Below are 27,505 nucleotides of genomic sequence, written 5' to 3'. Positions count from 1 at the left end.
TTTTACCGGGTACGTTTTGGGTGTAACGAGGAAGAAATAACCTTATCAACGGTATACTATGTGATGTTTTTTTTGTTAATATTGTTATGTGGTATTTTTAATCACAATCATTTGAAAAATGTCAGCGTTTCTAAATACTTGCTCGCATGAACGTTCAAGTGGACGGTTTCATATAAAATAATTTGAAATCATGTTTGTAAAGTTTAAAGTTAAAGTTTGAAGTTTTCAGCCGAATTTGGACATAAGCTGATCGTTAGATGCAGAATTAAATCTCTCTAATTTTTTAATAAAATAAAAATGTTGAGTACTTTTCCTTTAGCGGCGAAGGCCCCGAAAAATACGAAATTTTTTGGCTATAAATCAAGATTTTGAGGTTATACAGCATATTTCGTACATTATCTTGTGTTGCAATGGGTTGATAAGGATTAAAGGTAAATTATGTTTCCCTGGATGTTTAGATAGAGAATTTAATAAAAAGGTTGATCGCCAGTAGCTCACAAGAATACTTTTTTTAAATGATTTGTCCAATTCTGTGATCAGTAGTTATAAACCAAATGAAGAATGGCTCAAACAAAAAAAAATTTAGGCACCAATTATTGCCATAATTAAAGGCCGCGATCACGGAGCAAACATGTGAACGGAGTTGTAGCGCCACCTTTCGCGAGGAAATTTATGCGCAACACTACCGCCAGGACAAAGTATTGACAATAAAATATGAAAAAGTTTATTTTTGTGTACACCCTTACTAATACTTTTATCATATTTGTTTCATATGAAAAGATGGAAAATAAAATTCTTTTGAAAATTCATATAAGAGGGGCGGCAAATTCAATTTTTGGCCCCGAGCGGCAAAACACCTCGCGCCGCCACTGTTCGACGCTTCTGCATTTTTTTTAAATCTAATATCAAGTTCCCTTATTGCTAATCGGCCCGTGCATTAGATTATCAATTCCTTGTATTTTCCTTTGAAGGCCATTATTACCGCTCGTATTTGCGTAGTCTCCAATAAGAAATGCTTTCCTGGATCTACTTGACGATTTCAAGACTGTTTGTCCATGTTAGGGTTTATCATCAGGGGCAATAACAAATGATAACAAATATTACGCATCCTTAAATAAATAAAATTTTAATTGATAACAGCATTCCCTATGGCCGGCTTTCCAGAGTTCAAGTTCATTCTGACGACATTTACTTTCAACAACCGGTTATCCAGAGTCTAAATATTCTACATAGAACTGTATATATTTATTCTAATCAATCAGTAAACTGTCCAGACATAAGTAAATACAGTACTTTCACAACACAAAACTATATTCTCAGTCACAACGCTTGTTTGATGTGATTCCTGACTAGCTACCTCCCACTGCCTAATCCGTGGTATCTATGGGAGTGTTACTGAGTCGGAGCCGTTAAGTAAGTACCATATCAACACTTCTTTTCCAATATCCCAAGTTACGGTAAAGATGGTTGTCGATGGCCCGCAATGGTGGCTCTCAGGCCAAGTTCTCGCTGGGACTGGGATAATTGATGTATGTAACAATGTATCTCAAGTAGTCTGTGTGAGAATGAGAGTCATCAGTCTGCAATCTGCGTATACCGTGCTTACGCAACGCCACGTAACGCATGTTTGATTCACTACATTGTTAAACACGACACACAAAATATTTTCGCTAAAATTATTGTCCACTCAACTACATCACCATTTATAACTTCATTTTGTTACACATCAGAAGATTTTAATTTCAAACGATGCATTGATGTAGACTGCCACGAAAAAAATATACCTCTGTTCTCCTAATTTGTTTCCACGTTTCCGCACAAACTGTGTGTTCCGTTTTCCATCATCCCCCGAGGCTCACTAAAAGCATTTTCCAACAATGATACAAATTTTCGCCACCTAAAACGGTAGAAAAGAACCAACTTCCGAAGCTTCCGGTGTCGGTCCTCATCACCAGCAGCGGTCGCACGAGTCGTAAGCATCCGCTTTAGAGTCGTGAGATAATGAGCTGTGGGACATTGTGTCGTCTGAGAAGGACGGCCCTTGTGTTGTGGTGGCAAACAAGCGGAGAAACAGGAAGTAATTTCAGTTTTCTTCGAAAAGAGTCACCCCACCCGCGGCCTCTCCTCACCCCTCGAACCGTTGGTTAATGAACTAGACGATGTTAATGAGACAGTCGCCGCCCGTTGGTTAGTTCTGTACATAAAATCGGGGACCGACAAACGGAAAAAAAACTTTTTTTTTGCCTGGTGGAAACATGTAGAAGACCGCAAGTCGTTCATTGTTACGGTGCTGTTTGTTCGCGGATGCTGAAAGTGGCGTTTCGTGCACTGTGTATTGTGAAACGGTGCCAAGGCTGGCCATTTTCCGTTTAAGGTTAGGGCTGTGGCCATGAAATTTAATACATTCAGAGACGAGCTTTGATAATCTCACTGGTTTGACTACTTTGGTCAGACAGGTAAAACCTAACAATACGTAATGTTTGAGATTGAAATTTGCCTTTTCGTGAATAGACAATAGTTTGCTTAGTTTGATCAGCAAAAGACAAACAAGCCGGTATTATAACGTTCATCTTTTTGCGAAAAGTTAACTTACGAGCTTATTTTTGAGCAGAATAAGATTGGTAACAGAGTGGCGGTGACAATCCTATCAGAGTAAAAGTAGGCAATCCGCGAAGATCTGCTCGCCGTCCACTTTGACATCAACCCTTTGATTTGCTGCAAGCATGTTTCTCAGATCACCGCCACTCTGTTGGTATTCTGTTGGCAGCTCACGATCTTATTCAAAAATAGGATTGTGAGCTATTGTCTTATGAAAAGATGGATAGCAAAAAGCGTTATAAAAAACTGAAAAATCTATAATATTCTTGATAAATTTGTTCTTGTGGCAACATTGGTTGGCGTCCGGCCTACTTTAGAAGAAAAAGGTGTGCAATGAACCGCTTGTCGTGAAAATTGGTGCTAATATGCAATTATGTTTAATGCTCTTGAGTCATAAATATGAGCAATATAAGTGATAATAAGATATAATATAATTTGGTATTGCGTAATTTCCATTCATAATAGTCGTAAAATTTGTTCGGTAATGCTTTTATTTTTTACTGCCACGCGGTAGAATAATTTCAATCATCGAAATTCTATGTGTTCCGTCCCACGTCATTGATTGGTAAAATTTTGCGCAAAAGCAACATGCGTTCCTCCGAAATGTAAACGATGGAACTACTAATGGTATTCAATCCACACGTGCCCATTCATGTGTGTGCCCTGTTATTGTTATTATTTTGGAATGCAAACACCAAAAGTATGGCAAGCCAGCAGTGTAAGCCCGATTCAAGAATTTTCCATTATGAAATTGCTTATTCGAAGCAGGAATCAACACATAAACACGCTGCTACCAAATCCCGATGTGGGATACGAATGTAAAATTGTATACCAAGTTGAAAATATGCCGGCCAAGGTTGCGTATAAAATTTTAAAGAACAATGAAATTTTCAGATCCGTCGAAACACACACATGGTACAATCGTTCTCAAACGACGAAACAATGGGACATTAGCCGATATCGCTTAGTTAAACAAAAATACCTTTTCTTTCATTTTCTGTAATGGATTTTTTTACCATTTAAGAAGATAGCCAGCAGCAAACAATTCTATGCCGAACAGTGACGCAAAACCACGCACGAATCATCATGGAAGACGTCGAGCAGAAACCCACAGACCGCACGTAACAAGATTTAGGTGATCCCCAAGCCACTATTAGAAGGCACCGAAGATATAAATACTCACAGAATCTTAGCACGAACTAAAGGTGGCTGGATTCCACGTACCCCATTGATTATTTTTCAGCATACATTAAAGGGGGCTCTCATCTCTCGAAGCTATAAATTAGGCTTTTTTTTGGGAGAATAAATTGAAAAATGTCTACCGAATGTTTTTTTATTTTTTTTACGCTACGTGTTTTGATTTTTAAAATTTTAATTTCGAAGACCAAAATGACATTTGCGACCTTGAAACGTCATTAATTGTATTAGTGTAATAATAGCTACCGAGAGTGTTTTTATAAATGCATTGTTCCAAATTCAATATTTGTTTTTAAATTGTTCATTACTCGAACAGAAGCTAGACATCTTTCCGCTATGGATACCAGTGAAGCAGTCAATTCAATCAACCGCTTTGTCGTTGTCCACTCCACAAGCAGTACCTAAAATAATACATCGTTGCCCCTGTCTATAGTGTGTGACCACAGTGTAAAATATTACCAATGCGAGCGAATTGTGTTGGTGCTGACTTTTTGGAATGTTCTGTTAGGCCGGGGAGTTGACTAAATAAATACTAAATAAGTAAACGAACCTCAATAAGGCATCAACCATTATGTTCAAGAACATCAATCAAGTAGAGTCATTCGTTTCGCGGATCAACATGAAGTACACTACAGAATGCGGCAACGTTAAATACAGACATGATTAAAAGATTCATGCGACTAGGTAAATTCCGTCATACACAACCATCTCATTGAAATTCACGGATGATATTCTAGATCCGCAAGGAGACGTTATATCACGGAAAACCTTGTGCACAAGCTGCTAGAGATAATCCACAGAATTCAACCAAAACCAATCCAAATAGCCAGCATAACCAACAAAGAAACAAACGCCGAAGAAGACTGACTTATAAGAATAATAAACAAACAAAAACTGTCAATCGTTGTCGTCGTTGACGACATGGACGTGAACGATAACGCGAAAGAAGGCAGACTGATTGATCCCCAATACAGTGCAGTGTAATGAACAAGCCGCATTACTGCAAAGAAAAAACCATGTCAACGCACAGCAGCATTTTTTCGAGAGTTGTTCTACTGGAGCTGTAGAGCTAGGAAGGGGTCCACATCAGAATCACTCACTACCATTGCAGACGAGACTGGAAGTGTCACTCACTAAAACACTGCTGAAGGCCAATTGCAGCAGGCCGTGATTCTGAATATGATATTCAGTGCACGGTACAGATATGTGCGGGCGTAGGGACTTTACGTTCTCATATATCATCACGAAGGTCTCGAGCGCTTGTACATTAACGTGTTCGATTGCGTGAGCGTTTCTATGTCGCGTGTATAAACTCGATTTTACAACCGTCTGTTCATTCGCATATTCGCGTGTGTTCTTGAATGATCGCGCGTGGACTGTAAATCTGATACTTAATTTTCGGTGTATGGTTCAGATCCTAGAAGAGAATTATTTCTTCTACAGTACTAGGCTTCCCGGTTATGTCACCATGGAACGTGTTGTCGTTGATATGAGCGCCATTTTTTTGATTGGTCCAACTGAAGGCATGGACCTAGGCTGCTAGGGCCGAAAGTAGGCACTTCCGGATGCAACCGATTTATGAACGCGCCACCACCCGGCTTTTGTAGGTTCACCCTTGAGCAGGCTTTTGATTTGCTCACAAAATGTGAACAAAGAGCGAAATTCGCTGATGAAAAATAGAGCATCACGCAATCGCTGCGATGTGCAGAACACCCGCACAAAGAGAAACTTAAAAACGAAAAAGAGAAAGATCTGTACACCAAAGAGTCACCTTGAAGAGCCACTTTTTTGTGCCTCCTCTCACTGGCAAACAGGGAGGAAGGCGAATCAAACTACAATTCAGATTGATCGGAAGAACGTTTTTAAAATGATTTAAATGTTGCTGCCATTGACACCGCTTTTGTAAATTTATCAGTGCTAAACCGTTTACTTAGTCACCGGGGTGTTATCCTTTTTGTGAGATCACGGATATAGGTGTGCGTGGATGATCGCTAAAGACTCGAGCGTTTGCATGTTAACGTGCTTGTCGCGGGTGCTAGCGTGCATGTAACTTTACGTGCACAAATTCGTTCTTATAACCGTGTGTCCATTTGCATATTCGCGCGAATTTTTAAATGATCACGCGCGTATCGTGAATCTAATACTTCATTTTTAGCGCCTGGTTCAGATGCCAGAAGAGAGTAAGTTAAGAGTAGATTTAGAGTAGGTAATGTAGCCATGTGATGTCTAGTGAATATGAGCATCAATTTTTTGGTCCACCTGAAAGCATGAGTCTATGCTGCTAAGACCGAAGGCAGAAATTTCCGGAAGTGACCGAAGCACTATTGCGCGAACATGGGCAATGGTAGGGCTTGTAGGTTTTCACTTGGTACCGCGTTAATAAGGGACCATTCATAAATTACGTAACGCTTTTAGGGGGGGGGGGGCGGTGGTAAGCAGGGGTAGGACAAATTGTGACATGTTTGACTGTGCTGAAGCATTCACTTAATCATCGAGCTGTTTTCACGTTTGCGAGCCCGCGGGATTTGGTATGCGTGGATGATCGCGAATGTCTTAAGGGTTTGTATGGTAACGTGCTGAATACTAGAACAAAGTGAAATTCCCCATATCACTAGGATTCCCGGTCTTGTCGCCATGAGACGCGTTGTTTAGTAGATATGAGCGTCGTTTTTTTATTGGTTCAACTGAAGGCATGGACCGATGCTACAAGGGTCAAGGGTAGGGATTTTCGTACGTTGAGACCGCGTTTATGAGTTTCACGTTCGGTATGGATCGAAAAAAATCGATGACCGTCCATACTAAAATCGCTAGCGGTGATGAAAACAAAGCAACAGTTTCACGTTCACATTACCAAAGAGTTTTCATGCTTTCGAGATCGCAGACGTAGTTGTGCGTGGGCGAGGCTCATGTATTTGAATGTTAACGTGTTTGTCGCGTCTGCTAGCGTGTGTATAACTTCGCGTGGATAAATTCTTTTTTATAACCATGTGATCATTCGTATATTTGCGTGGTGTACTTAAAGAATGTCGAATATGTCGCTATGGAATCTGTTGTTTAGTGAATATGAGGCATACAGTTTTCCTTGAAAAAGGCCGCCAAAAACGGTCGAAACGTTGGATAATTCAAAACCAAGTCGTTTGATTTATATATACAAGACTTAGAAAGCCAATCATTAAGCAGAAATCATCACAGTCGAACAACAAATATGAGGCATAGGATAGAGACTTCCGAATCATGATCGCGCGAGCTCGACATCGCGTTTGTTAATTTGTAGGTGCTATAACGTTCACTTAGTTACTTAATGTTGTTATATCTTGGGCGTTAATATTCTGGATGATTTTTCATTTTCGCTATTGTTATCAGGATTGTGTTATTGTGGAGACTACTAGTGCTTGTACGTTTGAAATGAGAGAGATTGCGGGAGAATATGCAATTGATTGTGTTAGTGAGTGTAAGAATGGATCTAATTTATGATATATAGTAAAGGAAAAATAACATTCCGAATATAGGAAGGTGCCAAGTGATTAGCTGCGTTGGGAAATTAATTGTACCTCAATTTATCCAATTCGATCTTCAATGAATCGAATCGAATGCTCGAATGGAACACCCGAAAAAAGTGACCAACAAACCCTATGAAAGGCTACCCATTATTCTTCCTCTCGACGTCTCCGTCGTCTTCCGTCTTCTGTCTTCCGTCTTCCGTCTTCCGTCTTCCGTCTTCCGTCTTCCGTCTTCCGTCTTCCGTCTTCCGTCTTCCGTCTTCCGTCTTCCGTCTTCCGTCTTCCGTCTTCCGTCTTCCGTCTTCCGTCTTCCGTCTTCCGTCTTCCGTCTTCCGTCTTCCGTCTTCCGTCTTCCGTCTTCCGTCTTCCGTCTTCCGTCTTCCGTCTTCCGTCTTCCGTCTTCCGTCTTCCGTCTTCCGTCTTCCGTCTTCCGTCTTCCGTCTTCCGTCTTCCGTCTTCCGTCTTCCGTCTTCCGTCTTCCGTCTTCCGTCTTCCGTCTTCCGTCTTCCGTCTTCCGTCTTCCGTCTTCCGTCTTCCGTCTTCCGTCTTCCGTCTTCCGTCTTCCGTCTTCCGTCTTCCGTCTTCCGTCTTCCGTCTTCCGTCTTCCGTCTTCCGTCTTCCGTCTTCCGTCTTCCGTCTTCCGTCTTCCGTCTTCCGTCTTCCGTCTTCCGTCTTCCGTCTTCCGTCTTCCGTCTTCCGTCTTCCGTCTTCCGTCTTCCGTCTTCCGTCTTCCGTCTTCCGTCTTCCGTCTTCCGTCTTCCGTCTTCCGTCTTCCGTCTTCCGTCTTCCGTCTTCCGTCTTCCGTCTTCCGTCTTCCGTCTTCCGTCTTCCGTCTTCCGTCTTCCGTCTTCCGTCTTCCGTCTTCCGTCTTCCGTCTTCCGTCTTCCGTCTTCCGTCTTCCGTCTTCCGTCTTCCGTCTTCCGTCTTCCGTCTTCCGTCTTCCGTCTTCCGTCTTCCGTCTTCCGTCTTCCGTCTTCCGTCTTCCGTCTTCCGTCTTCCGTCTTCCGTCTTCCGTCTTCCGTCTTCCGTCTTCCGTCTTCCGTCTTCCGTCTTCCGTCTTCCGTCTTCCGTCTTCCGTCTTCCGTCTTCCGTCTTCCGTCTTCCGTCTTCCGTCTTCCGTCTTCCGTCTTCCGTCTTCCGTCTTCCGTCTTCCGTCTTCCGTCTTCCGTCTTCCGTCTTCCGTCTTCCGTCTTCCGTCTTCCGTCTTCCGTCTTCCGTCTTCCGTCTTCCGTCTTCCGTCTTCCGTCTTCCGTCTTCCGTCTTCCGTCTTCCGTCTTCCGTCTTCCGTCTTCCGTCTTCCGTCTTCCGTCTTCCGTCTTCCGTCTTCCGTCTTCCGTCTTCCGTCTTCCGTCTTCCGTCTTCCGTCTTCCGTCTTCCGTCTTCCGTCTTCCGTCTTCCGTCTTCCGTCTTCCGTCTTCCGTCTTCCGTCTTCCGTCTTCCGTCTTCCGTCTTCCGTCTTCCGTCTTCCGTCTTCCGTCTTCCGTCTTCCGTCTTCCGTCTTCCGTCTTCCGTCTTCCGTCTTCCGTCTTCCGTCTTCCGTCTTCCGTCTTCCGTCTTCCGTCTTCCGTCTTCCGTCTTCCGTCTTCCGTCTTCCGTCTTCCGTCTTCCGTCTTCCGTCTTCCGTCTTCCGTCTTCCGTCTTCCGTCTTCCGTCTTCCGTCTTCCGTCTTCCGTCTTCCGTCTTCCGTCTTCCGTCTTCCGTCTTCCGTCTTCCGTCTTCCGTCTTCCGTCTTCCGTCTTCCGTCTTCCGTCTTCCGTCTTCCGTCTTCCGTCTTCCGTCTTCCGTCTTCCGTCTTCCGTCTTCCGTCTTCCGTCTTCCGTCTTCCGTCTTCCGTCTTCCGTCTTCCGTCTTCCGTCTTCCGTCTTCCGTCTTCCGTCTTCCGTCTTCCGTCTTCCGTCTTCCGTCTTCCGTCTTCCGTCTTCCGTCTTCCGTCTTCCGTCTTCCGTCTTCCGTCTTCCGTCTTCCGTCTTCCGTCTTCCGTCTTCCGTCTTCCGTCTTCCGTCTTCCGTCTTCCGTCTTCCGTCTTCCGTCTTCCGTCTTCCGTCTTCCGTCTTCCGTCTTCCGTCTTCCGTCTTCCGTCTTCCGTCTTCCGTCTTCCGTCTTCCGTCTTCCGTCTTCCGTCTTCCGTCTTCCGTCTTCCGTCTTCCGTCTTCCGTCTTCCGTCTTCCGTCTTCCGTCTTCCGTCTTCCGTCTTCCGTCTTCCGTCTTCCGTCTTCCGTCTTCCGTCTTCCGTCTTCCGTCTTCCGTCTTCCGTCTTCCGTCTTCCGTCTTCCGTCTTCCGTCTTCCGTCTTCCGTCTTCCGTCTTCCGTCTTCCGTCTTCCGTCTTCCGTCTTCCGTCTTCCGTCTTCCGTCTTCCGTCTTCCGTCTTCCGTCTTCCGTCTTCCGTCTTCCGTCTTCCGTCTTCCGTCTTCCGTCTTCCGTCTTCCGTCTTCCGTCTTCCGTCTTCCGTCTTCCGTCTTCCGTCTTCCGTCTTCCGTCTTCCGTCTTCCGTCTTCCGTCTTCCGTCTTCCGTCTTCCGTCTTCCGTCTTCCGTCTTCCGTCTTCCGTCTTCCGTCTTCCGTCTTCCGTCTTCCGTCTTCCGTCTTCCGTCTTCCGTCTTCCGTCTTCCGTCTTCCGTCTTCCGTCTTCCGTCTTCCGTCTTCCGTCTTCCGTCTTCCGTCTTCCGTCTTCCGTCTTCCGTCTTCCGTCTTCCGTCTTCCGTCTTCCGTCTTCCGTCTTCCGTCTTCCGTCTTCCGTCTTCCGTCTTCCGTCTTCCGTCTTCCGTCTTCCGTCTTCCGTCTTCCGTCTTCCGTCTTCCGTCTTCCGTCTTCCGTCTTCCGTCTTCCGTCTTCCGTCTTCCGTCTTCCGTCTTCCGTCTTCCGTCTTCCGTCTTCCGTCTTCCGTCTTCCGTCTTCCGTCTTCCGTCTTCCGTCTTCCGTCTTCCGTCTTCCGTCTTCCGTCTTCCGTCTTCCGTCTTCCGTCTTCCGTCTTCCGTCTTCCGTCTTCCGTCTTCCGTCTTCCGTCTTCCGTCTTCCGTCTTCCGTCTTCCGTCTTCCGTCTTCCGTCTTCCGTCTTCCGTCTTCCGTCTTCCGTCTTCCGTCTTCCGTCTTCCGTCTTCCGTCTTCCGTCTTCCGTCTTCCGTCTTCCGTCTTCCGTCTTCCGTCTTCCGTCTTCCGTCTTCCGTCTTCCGTCTTCCGTCTTCCGTCTTCCGTCTTCCGTCTTCCGTCTTCCGTCTTCCGTCTTCCGTCTTCCGTCTTCCGTCTGCCGTCTGCCGTCTGCCGTCTTCCGTCTTCCGTCTTCCGTCTTCCGTCTTCCGTCTTCCGTCTTCCGTCTTCCGTCTTCCGTCTTCCGTCTTCCGTCTTCCGTCTTCCGTCTTCCGTCTTCCGTCTTCCGTCTTCCGTCTTCCGTCTTCCGTCTGCCGTCTGCCGTCTGCCGTCTTCCGTCTTCCGTCTTCCGTCTTCCGTCTTCCGTCTTCCGTCTTCCGTCTTCCGTCTTCCGTCTTCCGTCTTCCGTCTTCCGTCTTCCGTCTTCCGTCTTCCGTCTTCCGTCTTCCGTCTTCCGTCTTCCGTCTTCCGTCTTCCGTCTTCCGTCTTCCGTCTTCCGTCTTCCGTCTTCCGTCTTCCGTCTTCCGTCTTCCGTCTTCCGTCTTCCGTCTTCCGTCTTCCGTCTTCCGTCTTCCGTCTTCCGTCTTCCGTCTTCCGTCTTCCGTCTTCCGTCTTCCGTCTTCCGTCTTCCGTCTTCCGTCTTCCGTCTTCCGTCTTCCGTCTTCCGTCTCCCGTCTTCCATCTTCCGTCTTCCGTCTTCCGACTTCCAGTTTCCATCGTCCGTCTTCCATCTTCCGTCTTCCGTCCTCCGTCTTCCGTTTTCCTTTTTTCGTCTTCTGTCTTCTATATGATTAAAATACATCAAATTAGAGTCGAATTTACTGTGCAATCCAAAAACGATAGATATTTTTATGACAAATCTGTTAAAACGAAACCTCGAGTAAACGTATATTTCAGAAAAAAGAGGATTTTGAAAAACGCGTGCTATGTCGCAAATTTCAAGAATCCCCAAAAATTCAATTCCTTAGTTGTATAGAAATGGAATCGAGAAAGACGTGAGAGAAGGCAGACTGATTCTATCATTGCATCTGCGACAACAGTCCTAATTCAAAACATATTTAAAATGACCGTTAAGGCGGATGATCAATTGTTTTTGTGTGTTATGTCTGTTAGTCTGTGATATAATTAATACATGACGTGTCAAAAAGTGTTTTGTTATATATGTAATCACACCAAACAGTTATTTCCAACACAATATTTTTTCTTGAACAACGTCGTTCCTCCATTATTCCAGAAATGGCTCACCCTTCAATTCCTCAAATGGTTAAAGATTAGAACCAGTTTGCACCTTATACAAGTCGACAGTTATTGTTATTCCCAGAACAGATTACTGAACTAATTATCCTACGAATAAATTTACTCAAGGATTATTACTGCTGAGGTATAACTTCGAGCTACTGTTTTCTTATGCGACTAACTTTTCGTGAGTTCTTACATATTTCAACTAGTTTCACGAAGCAATTACTTCCCATGTACTACGAATCACCGGAACTGGTTTACCTGAACTCGTTTCGCTTTATATATTTCTTCTACGGATAAATTAGGGTCGATTTCGTTTAAATGTTTCACTCGTTCCCGAAACATCCCGACACCCAAGTGATATAATTGCTGACCTAAACCTAGCAAAATTGACTCGCTTTTTACCACGACCTCGGCCACAGCACTCGAATATCTGTAATCCGATTTGTTTCACTTGTTGAACAACCCACTCACCGGAACCTCCCCCTTCCTGTACAAATGTATATAGGTATTTGCGTTTCGTGTCTGACCTTCAGTATAAATCTTGCTAGCAGTAGGTGGCTGGAAGGGGCCTTTTATATCTGTTCCCCGTTTGATAAGCCGCAGCTATAAGCTAAAAAAATACTTTGCCCGGCGTTATCCCGGTTCCACGTAAAAACATCAAAACGAGTAGAACGTGGTGTGCTTCATACACACACACACCCTCTACTGGATAAGGTGGTCGTGCCAGTCGCTCGGAATGAGTCAAAAAGCGAACCGTAATAATTTTTGAGCTCGAGGAAAATTTTCACAAATTCATACGGTATTCATGGGGGTATTTTACCGAAATTACCTGGTATAAATAATAGGGCAGCGTTTCGCGTGTCAGCCTGAGTTGAGGGCATCCATTCATTCCGTTTCCCCAAACCGCTCGGAAAGCGGCCGCTCATCATCACTCCCCTGAGTTCCACCTGTTCGGTTTTACCAATGTGTATATATATTAATAAAATAGTGAACTCTGAATTAAACAATTAATATTTAAAATCTAATTTATAACTGTATGCAAAACTTTTCGCAGCGCCGACCAGAGTATTTTCTTTCCGAAGCATTCTTGTTTGCATCCCAAGATGGAACAGTGATAGAAAATGTTTTCCTAACCAGGGTTATCATTCTGATCATAGTCTGGCGAAGTCGGATTGAAGTTTAGAAATGACTAGTTCACTAAACAGAAATAATAATTTCCTCTGATACTCGTGGCCTAAATTAGATTGAATCAAACTGCGGGGAAAAAGTTGGTCATTACCAGTTCGTTAACGTAATTTGTCCTATTTCTGTACTAACTGTACTGCGAGTTAAACCACTATGTGTTTGGTCGCCGCCGCCGTCGGGTGCCGGTGACGTCAGATCCGGTCTGAAGCTTGCCGTCTCTTTGACTTCTTCACTTTTGCGGCAATGATAACCAGAGCCGTAGGAGCTTTGCGGAAACATATTAATTAATCTCATTTCTGGGGATGATTTTATGAGAGCTACGTGCGGAAGCACCAGCAAATGGGAATGATCTGGTCGTGTACTGTCTGATGAATGGGGTTTGGGGACACGGTCGAGGAAAGTTTTTCGATTAAAAGTGAGGAAGTGATACGGTTTATTTTTGTTTTGTTGCCGGGGATTGTACGATTTATGACAAAGGCATTTTTAATGGTAACTGATTGGGGTTTAATGGCTCCGGGGAGATTTTGTCATAATGGCGCACGTGGTGCTAGGCAGCAGGCAATGGAGGGAATTTTGACTGTTTCTATGAGCAGGTGATTTTGAAGGAAATACTCGAACCGAGAAACCTTTCTTTTCAAACAAGCATCTAAGAAATTAGAAACTTTCCATAATGCCTCTTTGTGTGAATTCAAGCTATATTTAATATAAAAGGATTTTAAATCCAACAATAATTTTGTTTATAGTAGAAAAACCTTTCACTCTATTCTATCTAGCGTCAAGGAATCGAATCGATGTAGGATCATTGAACGCGAATTCATGGCAAAGAATCGCAAGTTTGATTATAGCACTAATATAATTGTGGTACACGTATAATAACTGAGCGGGGTTTGCCGATGGGAAAATTACCCAGGAATGCATCGCAAGGCCTCTGTCATTCTGAAATGGGTCATTGGAAAATCAGTAGAGCTAACACCTACTACATCCCAAGAGTTATTTGCGTGGGTTGGTAGGACCCTATGCACTTTTTCATAAAACCACTGCCATCCAGACGGATTAACACACACTCACAGTACTTCTTGCTGACATCCTCACTCCGATTCCGAACGCCAATGAGCAGTCGGAAGGGCATGTGATGTAACATTACCGAGGAAAATGAATCCCAGAAAAAACCGCACCAGGAATCTCTGCACCAAATTTGAACCAAACCGGACAAGTTTAACTAACGGACCAACGTGTTGCAAGTGAAAAGAAGACAGATAGTTACTTACAACTTTACCGAAGACTGCAAATCAATCCACCTTCGTTAGAAGAAGTTATTGAACTTTTGAAGAAAAGTTGTCTGAGTCAGTTTTGCATGGGGCCTATCAGCACATGATGATGGAACAGTGGTCATCTATCAATTAGATAATTTTAGTTCTATATTTCACTACATGGAGGCCGTCAACACTAACTCGTCGCTGTTGTGCTATCTTATGACAAGCGCCATTTAGCACATTTCGAGAAAAACGATTTTTAAAGTTTGAGATTGAATGTCTTGAAACTTATAAACGCTATAAACAATCCAAAGACGACAATTGATGATTCTACCTATTCTGCATTAATCTCTCAAATATTACGAAGATCGGTTGACTATGTTGCGAGTTTTTACTATGAATGTAAACAAAAGTCGCACTCACACGTGTCATAGGCGTATATTGATGACAAAATTTGTATGACGTGTCATAATCGTGCATGGAAAATTTTCCATAGAAAAAAATCATCAATTTTTAACTTTTATTCATATCTTTGCATTCATATAGTCTATAAACAATCGGTGAAATGCATTTTGAAGGAAATGAGTCAGGGAATCTAGAAAAAATTGTTATTTTTGGTTACAGTGTTGCCAAATATCCTTTATTGCCAGTTTAAAACTAAAACTGTGTTTTTCTAACAACTGGTGTAATTTTCCTTTGAAAATGCCATTGTGTTTCTCAGACATTTTTACACATAAAAACATCTAAACCTTCAATATAACTTGTGCAAATCCCTAGATACGGTGGTTTGAAGCAAAGAACTCAAAATTTCTCATCATGTTTCACGCTATATCTAAGTAACCAAGTAGAATTTCAAAATTCTGAAAACGCCACTTTGTAGAGATTTTTCAAACAAGTAATGTGGCATATCTAACTTACTTTACCCCAAAATGGCGTTTGTCATAAGATAGCACAACAGCGACGAACTATTAAAAGAAGATAGATAGACTATGGTCCTGTTCACAAGAATTACTGGAAACGGCTTGTTCTCTAACTTTGTAGAAGACACTTAATGTCCATCTCTCTCCGTTGAAAAGTTTGTACTGGCGCCCTCTATGTGGTGGAATGTAATACTAAAACTTCTAGTTAAAAGATGACTCATATCATGTACTAAAATTCCAAAAATACTATTCAGCCAAACTCAATTAAAATTTCGCAATAAAATTAAACTCATCGGAATCGACTAGTAGTTCACCGCTGATAGGCCACGTGCAAAACTAACTCAGATATCACTTCATTGAACGTTTCATAACTCCTCCTAAGGAAGTTGGTTTGTTTTGCAGTCTCAGACAAAGTTGTAGACAATGATATTATCTTTCTTATTTTCACTAGCAGGAATTTTTTTTTATAATTCGTTTATTTGACACGGCTCATAGCGGTAGCTTAACGGAGCCGTGGATCTTTTATACGTTTACAATACATGTAAAAATAAAAATACAAACAAGAATTACTTAATTGGATCTCGTGCGCGCAACTTTTTATTGTGAGCGGAGACCTTTTTTCGCGTGGTCTGTTGGCAAACAGCGTCAGGTGGGTCATTTAATTCTCTCTTGTTTTTCACGTCCCTGTCGAAGCTGGCTTGGTGTCCGGGATCTCCCGATGTTCTCCCTTGCTTCTTGCACAGAAAGTTACAGAAGCTGGTGCTGCTGCCAAAGGCAAGGGAGCCGCCGGTGAACCGATCTCGTAGATGTTTGCTGGATACACTCCTGGAAAGAATCATTCTTAACCAGCTGACGAAATGCACGGAGGGCGAGCGCGGATTCTTCAAGATGCAGTTCGGATTCCGCTAAGGCGCATCGAAATTAGATGCAAATCGAACAGTGCTCGAGAGTCCGAAGGAAGCATATAAACGAAGAGAAGATCGATACTGCGCTGTGGTAACGATAAGTGTGGAGAATCTGTTTAACAGCGTCAGCTGGGGGGCCATCGTCGCAGCGCTGCACAGAATGAGGGTCCCCGACAATCTATGCTAGATCCAGAAGAGTTAAATCAAGAGAAAGTGCTGGCTGCACGAGACGATGAAAGGGCAGAAGCCAATGCAAGTGACAGCGTTCCAGTCTCAGTCCAACTCTTTGGAACGGGATGTACGATGGTGTCTTGACATTGCGCTTGTTCAGGAAAGTGAAAATCGTGGATCCCGTGGACGACGTGTCACTAACGGTGATGGGTGAGACACTTGAAGCAAGCTCAAGCTGCAGATAGCTCACCACAAGACGGTGGTATTGTTGGCCAGCAACTGCATAGCAGTTTAGCGGATGCAGATCGACATCGGAGAGAACGTGATTGCATCGAAGCGTGCACTGAAGCAATCGGGAGTGATAACCGGTTGAGCTTCAACCGGTTGAGCTTCAACAACCACTTCGACTACGCCTGCGAAAAGTCGGTGAAGGCAACGAACGCATTAGCGAGGATCATGCCAAACATCGGTGGCGCGAGACGTCTGTTATCTAGTGTTTCGTCATTGATGCTGCGATATGAAGTTCTCACCTGGGGTGCGGCGCTGAAAACCATACAGAACTGCGAAAAGTTGAACAGAACGTTCCGGCTGATGGCCGTACGAGTTGCGAGTACGTACAAAACAATATCGTGAGAGGCAGTATGCGTTATCGCTGGGATGATCGCCATTTCTGGAGAGCTATAATCAGAGAAACACCACAATCGTGAGAAAGATGGTGAGAATCGATACAATGGCGAAGTGGCAGCAGCAATTGGACCATACTGAGGACGGAAGGTAGACCTACTGGCTCATTCCAAACCAGTCGACGTGGGTCAATAGAAAGGAGAGGTGAACTTCCACCTGACACAGGTCCTGTCGGGGCACGGCTGCTTCAGGAAGTTTCTTCATTGGTTTGGGCACGCAACGTCATTATTGTACTTGGAGTGTGAAACGTCGAGAAGACACCGCAGCATGTGGTCTTCGAATTTCCAAGATTCGAAGAGACGCGCAGGGAGTGGGTTGAAACGGAAGGACTGGACATCAACCCGGATAATGTCGTCTACAGAATGAGAAGCGACGTAAACACGTGGAATGCGGACAAAAGAATGGTGACGCAGATCATGACCGCCTTAGAGCGGGGATGGCGTGATAAAAAGCGAGCAACGGTTTCGGGAGAGCAATCACCGCCGAGAAACTTTTCGCCGCAGTAGGCTAGATCCACCGGCGGGAACTAGTCGAGTAGACTGCGACAGAGCATCGAATATGAATCGTCGGGGCTCCAGCGAACCGGATGCCACGCTCCACTCGGAATCGCCGGACCGACCACGGCACCCTACCGATTACCCCGAAAAAAATATAGTGAAAGTACAATACGTAGTTAACCATCTACAAAACGCTCATTAGACCGTTTGTTCTCTTATGTTACAAAACCTGGACTATGCTGGCGAAGGACCAGCGCAAGAGCTGACATCAATTAGAGGTTATGGGTGCCTTCTTGATCTAGTTATTTTCTGTCGGCCTACTTCCGCTACGAGGCCAAATACCGACGAGAGAGAGGTGACTCCACGATATAGACTAAATATTGACCCATCAACACATGGGCCGCGGACCAACGGCTTTACTTCCTCCGAAGGAAGACGGGACCACGGATTTTTTTATGTGTAAAGTAGTGTGCATAGTTTCAGAAATTGTTCGAATAATCGGGTCAATATCCTGTAAATTTCAGAAAAGCTTCCAATCCACAAAATGCAATAAAATAAATTGTACTACGATATGAGAAGGGACTGATGTTTTTATAAACTAGTCTCTTTCTTAGTTTCTCCCTTTAACTACATTGAATTAACTAGAGATTAGTAAGTACGAAAACTTAAGAAAATTTAAAGCTATAGTGCTCAAATGAGAACAAGAATTTTAAATACTTGAATCGGAAAACTTGAAGTAGCAGGGTCATTAATATGTCCAAAATTTAACGGATTAATATTTTGTCTTCTGCTGGTTGGAGTCGAGCTTAGGAAGAGTTACTGTCAGTCGCTCTAGTCTACCAACATGCCAAAGGACTTGTCCCTCTTTACAAAAGTAAGAAAAAAATTGGCTCAGTAGTGTCTTGCTCTGATTAAACTTACCGAAATTTTCCTTCTCATTTTTGGCGTAGCTCTGGCCGTTGCGAGGAATGATCACCGTCAGCAGGACGCACAACACCTGAAACCACCGGAACCTGCTGCTGATACTGTTACTAGAACTGACGATCCCCTTTCGGCTGCAGCACCCGAGAAAACACTTCGGCCTGAATTCCCAGCTAATGGATGGAGCTACTAGTAGACGCAAAGCAAGATGTCGCAGAACATCATTACCGGCGCGATTAATGGTCATTGTTGGCGAAATGGGACATTTTTGTGATGCTCGCTGTCCGAATGCATGCTTCCGTCGTGGCAGTCGGTAGCGATATACTCATCGGTTTCGGGTAGCCTGGCTTTTGGGGCTTGGACTCGTTTTGTGAACTGTGCTGCAACAGTGATCGGTTGACATGACATGAAGTGATTTCGTCGTCGGATTTAATATTATAAATATTCAGTGTCTGAATTCGCCTGGAATAGAGAGAAGAGAAAAGAAAAAATATAGCATAGATCTAATACTGATGACTCAACTGTAGGTCTATTGTACCTGGTCCACACCTTGTTCTTATTCGCAAAAGTCTTGTAAAGCCGATTTATTCAATTTTCAATTCAATTTTGTGTAAATCAAACAGATTTGAGTCTTACCTACAACAGACGAATTTTTAGCCTAAGCATAATCTATTTCGTAAAAAATTGCTTAAAAGAAAAAAACATTTTTTGACATCGTCTCCGAAATTCTCTAACTTTACACGTGCATGAAGAAACCATCGAAAAACCGAAATTCTTCAAACAAGTCCACACGAAATGACAAGATCAAACACCTTTCGGCTGGAAGGGAAAAGTTTTTGCTTCTTTTCGTCCCAACCAACCGTCAAAACCACATCAAAGCATAGCAACGTGGAAAAGTTTGTAATCTGTTACTTTGCTTTGAACTTTTGCTGCGTTTTGTTGGCCATCAGGAATCAGAAATGAAAATGTGGTCCATTTTGCACGTTAAAATATTTGTGCGCCTTCCGGTGGTGGGTGTAAAGGGCGGGAAGGTACGCCCGGGAAGCATTTCTTCCGTTCTCAAATCACCGCTGGCCGGGAGATGTGTCCACAAAAGGATGATGAGAGCCAGTAACAATGACGGTCGCTAAAATCTTTGACATTTTTTGTGACCGGTTGTTGATAAGTTCAAGAATCGAGTCTCCAGCTAGGTCGGGGTAGAAAAAGCGTAGGTTCATCACGAATATGTTCGAGTGGGTTTCGCTTCCTCCGCTTACTCGTCCATCAAATTGCCAACTTGGTTTGTTCTAATCCATCTCATTTTTACTTTTTTATTTGGAATACAAAGTTCGAGCAAACAAATGAAGCTAGGAAGCACAGATGTTTGCCTGGCCCCTCGAGCTATTAGGGCAAGCGTCATGGCGTATATGTTGTACACGGAAAGCCGTTCGGTGACTAAAAGAACGAAACAACTGAAAAATTAGAAAAGTTGTAAAATTGGATTTGGTTTTGATTGTTGCAGTGGTTTCCAATGGTTAAAAATCACTTATTTTTGGGTCATCGAATGGGGTGAAAATCAACGAAACCGATCTTAGACGTCCAGGAGTAGGACGAAAAGAAATATATTATTTAAGAACATGTTTCGTGGTTTTTCGGAAGTGGGTCAAGCTCAACGCAGAGCTCGAGTAAATTGTTGCTTAACTCAACAATGAATCAAGTAACTGAACACATGTGGCGACAAGACAGGGGAGAATGCCGCATCGAGGTCGGATTGTATTGGACCCAACAATTGAAACCGGTGAGTATGGTTGCGGTACCGAAAATCCGGGAATACCGACCAATTTTTGGTACCGAAATATCGGTAGTAAATATAATAAGTACCGGTATTTTCGGTAATATGTAAAACTTTCTATAATGTAAATATCTAATCTCGAGCTAAAACTTGACGAGAACTAAATTACCATCACCTCCAGAAATCTATCTTGTAATAATGGGAGTTAAATGACATATTCATCAGTAGAATGACTCAGTGTAATATATGATATCAAATCGGGCAATAAAGTTAATATTTTTTGTTTACTAATGTGCAATCTAATTTAGGGCCCTCAGAATTGACATGAAATGGTATATGTTATGAAGAGAACGCAAATTTTAAAGTACAACGAACTCACGTACGGCAAGTGTATCGTTTGTTTCGTTACGAGTTTTTTTTAAAAAAAGCTAAACGACTTTCTTTGGTTTATTACGAATCGGCTTCATTAGGCAAACGAATTGTTCGCTGAAATATACGAATGTTTTTATAATATTTACGAGCACCATTCATCAAACCGTCAACGTCAAAAGAGCTTCAATAGAGGTAGAATCTGGTGTCAGAGGGTGCGCGTAGCGTAGTTGGTAAATCGATTGTCTTGTACGCAGCGCACCTGGGTTCGAGTCCCGAACCCGCACATAGGGTTAGAAATTTTTCGTAAGAGATTTTTCTAACCCGAAGAGGCGAATGATCTTAAGGTTAAAACCTCTATAACCGAAACAAAAAAAAATATGGTGTCATTGTTGGTATTCGTCAGATAATTGTTGATCATTACGTCACTCAAACAGTCAGAAACCGTCGGTTTCCAGAACCTCTTTCGCGTCCGGTAGATCCAGCATCCAGACCAGTACGGATTCGATCGGGTTTAGTTGAGTCATCGTGAATTGTTCGTTGGTTTTGCTATGCTATTTGTTCATAGTGTAAGTAGGGGTTTGCCCACTACTCGGGTTCTCATTTGCCTGGCGGACCTTTCTTTTCAGGGCGGCCTAGGCGCCTCTACAGAATTTCGGATTTTAGTAACAATAAAAAAAGGTAAACAAAACAAAATAAATTACTAAATTTACCGACTTTTATTCTCCTCCTCTATAGGGTAAGGTGGGGCAAATCCGACCTAGTAAATGGTTTTGGCTGTAATATGCTCATTTTACATCGGATCAAGTAGTTTTACATGCCAAATTAAAGCTTAGACTTCTGGGCAACTTTCTATAAATAGCTCAATATTCGTATCTTAAGAAAGTTTTGAGATACAAGCGTTTTACGAAAACATTTATTTTTGCTGTTTTCAAAAATGATGGGGTAAACCCGACCGCCTATGTTTTTGGTTGATTTAGTACAGATATTACCCAAATTTTATAGTTTTTCGATGATAAATCAATAAATGTTATGTTATTGAATTGTAACATGAAGAAAATGGAAGTCAATGTCAATCTTGGAATGTCAAGATCACGAGCAGTAGCACGTAGAGATATTGCACTTGCATCGGAACAATTGTTCGACGAATACTACATTCATCACGTTTTTGTGTCTTTCGTTTAAAATTATGAACCATTGTGCAAAAAAATAATAAATAATAACAATAAAAATATATTTCAATTTGATAAAAAAACATTTTCTTAGCAAAAAAGCGGTCGGATTTACCCCACCATTTAGAGGTCGGATTTGCCCCACCGCGTCATTTTTCATTACGATGCCAATAAAAAAAAATATGAAAAAAGTTGGAGTAAATTCATCCATGCACTTTGTAGGACTTTAATCAAAGAATCTAAATCCACTTACATTTTTTTTATGCAATCACTTTAACATTCAAAAATATCCTGTAGCCAATGATGCACAAAAATCAAATCAAAAGTTGTAAAAACACACTTATTGTCGTTTGAGCATCTCAATGTAGACTAATAAAATGCTGCCGTGACACCATTATGATTATTTTCGATGCTCTACACGACAACAGTGATATTAGTTCGCTTAGTGCTTCCGAATCGCGATAACAGAGGGGGGTCGGGTTTACCCAACGGTCGGATTTGCCCCACCTTACCCTACTGTAAACTACTGCTATTGATGATGGCGAAAGGTGAAGGTTTATCCGACCGGCCGGGATTCCGACGGCCGTGTTCTCCTGCTGGTACCGTTGGCTGTATCGCAGCGGTCCTTTACAATTAGCCAGGGAGATGAGCAAGGCTCTTTTGTTGGAACCTCCCTAGCGACGGGGCGATTAATCGCCGGGTCCACTCACTCCCCGTGAATGGCCCAGGTAGACACCGCAGTGACCTACCTCAGGGGGAACCTTTGTCTGCCCTGCTTCGTTTTCCTTTGCGATTAACTTAGGCTCGTTCGACTGATCTTCCATAGTGAGAACGGCACTGGTGTCACTTGGGTCCTTTTTATTTAGCCGGAGAAACGAGTGGCTCCTTGGCGGTTAGCTTCCCGTCTCGGCGACCCTACACCAGGACTTTTTGTATGCCCGGACCACACACCGATCCACTGACGAATTTCACTTGCCGTCACACGCGCGCACTGAACTTTTGTTACGGTGGCGGGAAACTGTCCCGAAAAGAAGAAATAGCTTTCGAACGTCTGTTCGTGGCTGTGGTCCGTCGCTTTCTTCTTTTTACGATGGCCGCCTTTTTCACTCGACCAAAACAATGCACCGCCGCATAGCTGTCAATGCTAAGGTACAGCATAGTCAGCAATCACTTTTGCAGAGAGAGGAGAGCGGTTACCTAACTAAACCCTATGTTATGTATACTCAAATGTTTAGAAAAATTGCTACACCTATCTGATTTAACAAAATCGTTCACAAACAAAAATATAAACAGAATTTAACGTAAAAAGCGAACGATCATATGGAACAGTGGTGAGCATAAGTAACGTAAACAATACACTCTACGGAGAGAGTACGCACAAATAGGTATATTTCCACCCAGTGCTAAATTGTTACCCTGACGGGTTACAATAGCACAATCTTTCTAGTCCTCAATAGTGGTGAGAAGGTTGAAATAAAATCGATTTTGCCTCCTTTAATTAAAAAAAATCGGTGTTGTCAAACACATCGATCCAAAAAGGTCGAATAAAAAAATAGTGTGCTAATAAATACAAAAGCTTTTCTAAGAATAACAAAAATTAATTCGTGCGACCAACGAAATCGTTCATAATATACATTTATTGACACAAAAGATACATATCGTTTCATTCACGAAAAAAATCGTTATCAATGATAACATTCGTGCAATGTACACTAAATATGTAAAATTTTCGAAATCTTTTGTTCACCAAGCGGGCATTTCTTCAGTTCAAGAAATGAACGAAACCTACTATTTACAATGCACAAAAATATTTCGTTGTAGAAAACAACGAATGAACTCGTGCATTGTACGATCAATTTCATTATATTTACGAATTTATATTTTCAGTGAAAGGATCGGTTCACTAGGTAATTTTTTACGCGATGCAATTTAGAGTGTTTAGTAGTTAACTGTCACTTACTTAGGGGCCATCCATATACCACGTGGACAATTTAAGGGGTGGATAGGGGTAACGAGAAAGTCCACGCTTGTCCACGGGTATGGGGGTAGGGGTATGGGAAATGTCCACGTGTACTTTGCATTAAATTTTTGTCGTATATAGGAAAGTGAAACAAATTTGTATCGTCATTTGTGTAAGCGTCTGATTACATTCAAATTTTTCAAGATTTTGTAATAGCCAAAGCGCTTATTATAGCATAGTGTGTGAATGAGCAGGCCTTCATATAACCTGCCAACTCAAGAATTTTTCAATCTATCTATATCAACTTTGAGTTAATATGATGAATCTTTAAAACTTAAATGAGACATTTCCATGGAAATTTCTCAAAGAGATTCTATAATACCCATGCAACTAAAAGTTCGGAAAATACCTAAAAAGCACACTTCAAAGCTCATACAAAGTGCTTAGCGAACCTTCAAGCTGCTTAAGGTTTAATGGAACTTGAATGCTGCTTAAGCCGTAATTAGAACACGAAACTTATCGCAGAGTTACCTAAAACGAGAAGCTTATGAAGCTCCCTTATACGAACTTTTGGTTTGGTGTTCTCTGGTTAAAGTTTAAACAAAAGTTTCATCAAGTAAGTTTAACATATTGGGAAATTTTCTTTTAGAATTGAAGACCCATTTTTATTTATAAAATTACCCAAACAAAATTTTGGAAAGTCCACGTGGGGTAGTGGTATAGGAATAGTCCACGCTTGTCCACGGAGGGGAAGGAGGGGATCAAAAATGAAGATTTTTCGTCCACGTGGTATATGAACGGTCCCTTAGCACAACCAGTAGTTAGCATAACAATACATAAAGCGCTCCCGTAATGATTGTTTAGTATCATTTCGTTTGTGTGCTATGGAAATAACAGTTTTCCATTATTGATTTCTTAATATTTATACTATTAGTAAAAGTCATAATACGTTAGCAATCACAACTATACATAAGAATGGTACCTGCTACAGAAAAAGTAAATTGCAGACAAATAAGATTTGGTATTTTATTCAAATGGGAACATAGACGCATTAGCAAGTCGTTATACACACTCAATTCGGTTCGGTAATTTCCCAACAGCTGTGTAGTCAGTAAATTTAGAAACTGATACCTCAGTATAGTGTGATTTGTTTGTTGATTTTCAGTGAAATATTTTCCGAGTCTCACTTTTATTGAGATCTCAGTAAAAAAAAGTTTACTGAGATCTTAGGTTTCGGCAAACGATGTGAAAAAAGCTGACATTCGGTAGAAAAAATTAAGTGTGTAGACGGCTACCCGGAGTTCAAGGTGTTTGTTTCACAAATCGTATTAATACTACAAATCGATTTGGTTGGCTATTTTCGGCAAATTTGAGACTAAGAGAAACGAAAGCAATGAAATTGAAAGACGGATAGGTATTCTAGAGCGAATCAGTTATAAACTTAGAACGGAAAACTAGAACTAGGCAGGCTCATATGGGCATGATCGAAAGGAAATGTGAAGAATTTTTTGCCTTCTGCAGAGTAGGAGTTGGGCGTTCCACCCAAGTCTTCCGCATGGTCTATGGTAGAACATAACTCATCATCATGTTTTACCGCCGACGCCGGTAAAACATGATGATGAGTTATGTTCTACCATAGACCATGCGGTAGACTTGGGTGGAACGCCCTACTCCTACTCTGCAGAAGGCAAAAAATTCTTCACATTTCCTTTCGATCATGCCCATATGAGCCTGCCTAGTTCTAGTTTTCCGTTCTAAGTTTATAACTGATTCGCTCTAGAATACCTATCCGTCTTTCAATTTCATTGCTTTCGTTTCTCTTAGTCTCAAATTTGCCGAAAATAGCCAACCAAATCGATACAGTAGAACCTTGCGGCAATTAAAACATAGTAACATAATACTACAAATAATAAATCTCGGTAATACTCGGCAGCCAGCTGCCCAGAACTATTATAGCATGATAATGCTAATGGCACACTTACTAATGAATTTCCCCTTCCTGCGATACATAAGGAGATAGATGCAGAGGATTCCTTGGTCAGCAACATGTATGCTCTTTGCTAGCATAAGCCATTTGAATTTCTGTTGAGAGTAACGCAAGACAATCGTTCGTCCTTTTGCCTTTTGCGGAAACCAAATTTTATATCTGACAGTAAGCCATTTGCTTCACCCCAATTGTCGAGGCGAAATAAGATTATTTTCTCGAACAACTTTCGGATACAGGACAGCATTCCATCGGTCGATACGAGTTGTTGTCGGAGGCTGGTTTTCCTGTTTTTTGGATGGCGATGACCTTCACTTGCCTCTAGTTATGAGGGACAATGTTTCCCTCAACAAACTTATTAAATAAATACAACAAGCATCTCTTGGCAGAGTCTGGTAGATTGTTTAACAAGTTAAATTTGATTCTACATGATTTTATGGTAACCGCAACATATTTATTTCGTGAACTTGTTGACTTTTCTCGTTGAAGAAAAATGTCAACAGGTTCACGAAATAAATTTGATTCTGTCTGGCCCTGAGCCGTTAGCAATATTAATTACGATTGGCAGATGGTCGCTGCCGTGGGGATCAGAGACTACCTTCCAAATGCAATCTAGCCGCTGCGATGTCGAGCAGAGGGATAGGTCTAAGGCGCTCGGACTCGTTGGAGGGGCCGGAAGCCGTGTCATTTCACCCGTGTTCAAAATAGTCTTATTGAAATTGCCGCAAAGCTCATGGATTGAGGTAGACCCAGTATCGTCATGAAGGCAACCCCAGGCCGTACTGTGGGAGCTTAAATCACGTAAAACTAGCCTCGGTGTGGGGAAGAATTCCACAATATCGCAAAGCCGTCGGTGGCTAACTGAGGCTCGGGTGGATAAAGGTGGAAGCAATGCAAAGATCTTTGCCTTTAATTCTGGTTTGGCAAGCGACAACTTCAATGCCTGGTGTCGAGGGGAGGTCGATTGGATTGAAAGAATAGCACTTTTTGATCCCCAAAAGTACTCCTCCATAAGAGTTTTCTCGATCCAAGCGAATAATGTTAAAATCGTAGAAGTGTAGGTCTATTTCTGAAGTAAGCCATGTATCGCATAGTGCAAATGCTTCGCATTTCAAGTTATTTAGTAAGATTTTAAAGGAATCGATTTTCGGGATAATGCTTCTGCAATTTCACTGTAGAACAGTGGTCGAATCCGTGACCTCGTTCGATGAATTAGCCATCAAAGGATACAATCGCTGAATGGAAGGTCCATTTCACAGTGAACTGCATCAAAAATGTTTTTACTGCGGGGAGAAAAATTATTAAGATGCTTTTAAGAGGGTCAGAATATTTAGTGCTGTAAAAATACGGTACACAATGTCAGAGAAATTTATTAAGCCAGCGCTGCTTTCTTTCTCTGGTTGAGATATGGGAACACTTAGGGTTTTTAATGTTCCTGGAAGTGCTGAGAACTTCTTTTCTGAGATTGGGACCGGGAGCGACTTGCTTCGGTTTTGCACGAGTACTTCCTTGAGCTATTATTTTAGGGGGCATGAAGAGACACCTTGTGGCCTTTACGACGAAGCTTGGGAGAGGAAATGTTCTTTCTTTTTCTATTGCTTGTAGGCACAGCAGAAGATGTTCCCTTCCGGGATTCATCACAGTTGCCTTCGTCAGTGGACAAGTTGGTATAGATGTTTGTAGAGGCCGGTGGCGTTTTCGTGTTCGATAGTTTCTTAAGCACTTCTGCAAAAGACCGCTTACAGCGTCTCTGAAGGGAACGCTTTAGATTCTCCTCGCGCTGTTTTTTCGCGGGATTTGCCGGGAGATCATGTAGGTTTCCCCCACAGTAGATACACTTGTCGACATCCCTTCCACAGGAATCATCCTCATGATTCCCACCGCATTTCGCACAACGGGCCTTATTGCTAAAATGAAAAGCTGTATGTCCCAATTGTTTGCAAGTTCATTACCCGCGGCACAAAAAGGCGAACAGATAGACGAACCTTGTCAAAGAGGAGGTAGTTGGGTAGAGCAGAACCGGCGAAGGTCACCCGATAAGAGTCTGAGTTGACGTATGTTTCTTCCCGTCAGTGGTGACTGCTGCTGAATG

The 27,505-nt window shown here is 42.6% G+C and overlaps 1 protein-coding gene across 1 annotated transcript in view; it reads right to left on the bottom strand.

The window, feature by feature from the left end:
* The window catches only part of LOC131681451 (uncharacterized), a 248,419-nt gene that overhangs the window by 91,617 nt on the left and 129,297 nt on the right, over positions 1–27,505 (bottom strand). Inside the window, exon 2 of the mRNA XM_058962244.1 lies at positions 18,158–18,619. Within this exon, the coding sequence (XP_058818227.1) occupies positions 18,158–18,404 (247 nt within the window). The 5' untranslated portion in view covers positions 18,405–18,619. The remainder of the gene's footprint in view (positions 1–18,157; positions 18,620–27,505) is intronic.

The sequence above is a fragment of the Topomyia yanbarensis genome, chromosome 2, assembly GCF_030247195.1.
Source record: "Topomyia yanbarensis strain Yona2022 chromosome 2, ASM3024719v1, whole genome shotgun sequence".
Classification (NCBI taxonomy): domain Eukaryota; kingdom Metazoa; phylum Arthropoda; class Insecta; order Diptera; family Culicidae; genus Topomyia; species Topomyia yanbarensis.
Note: the sequence above shows the minus strand (reverse complement) of the source record. Positions and strands in the feature narration are given on the sequence as shown.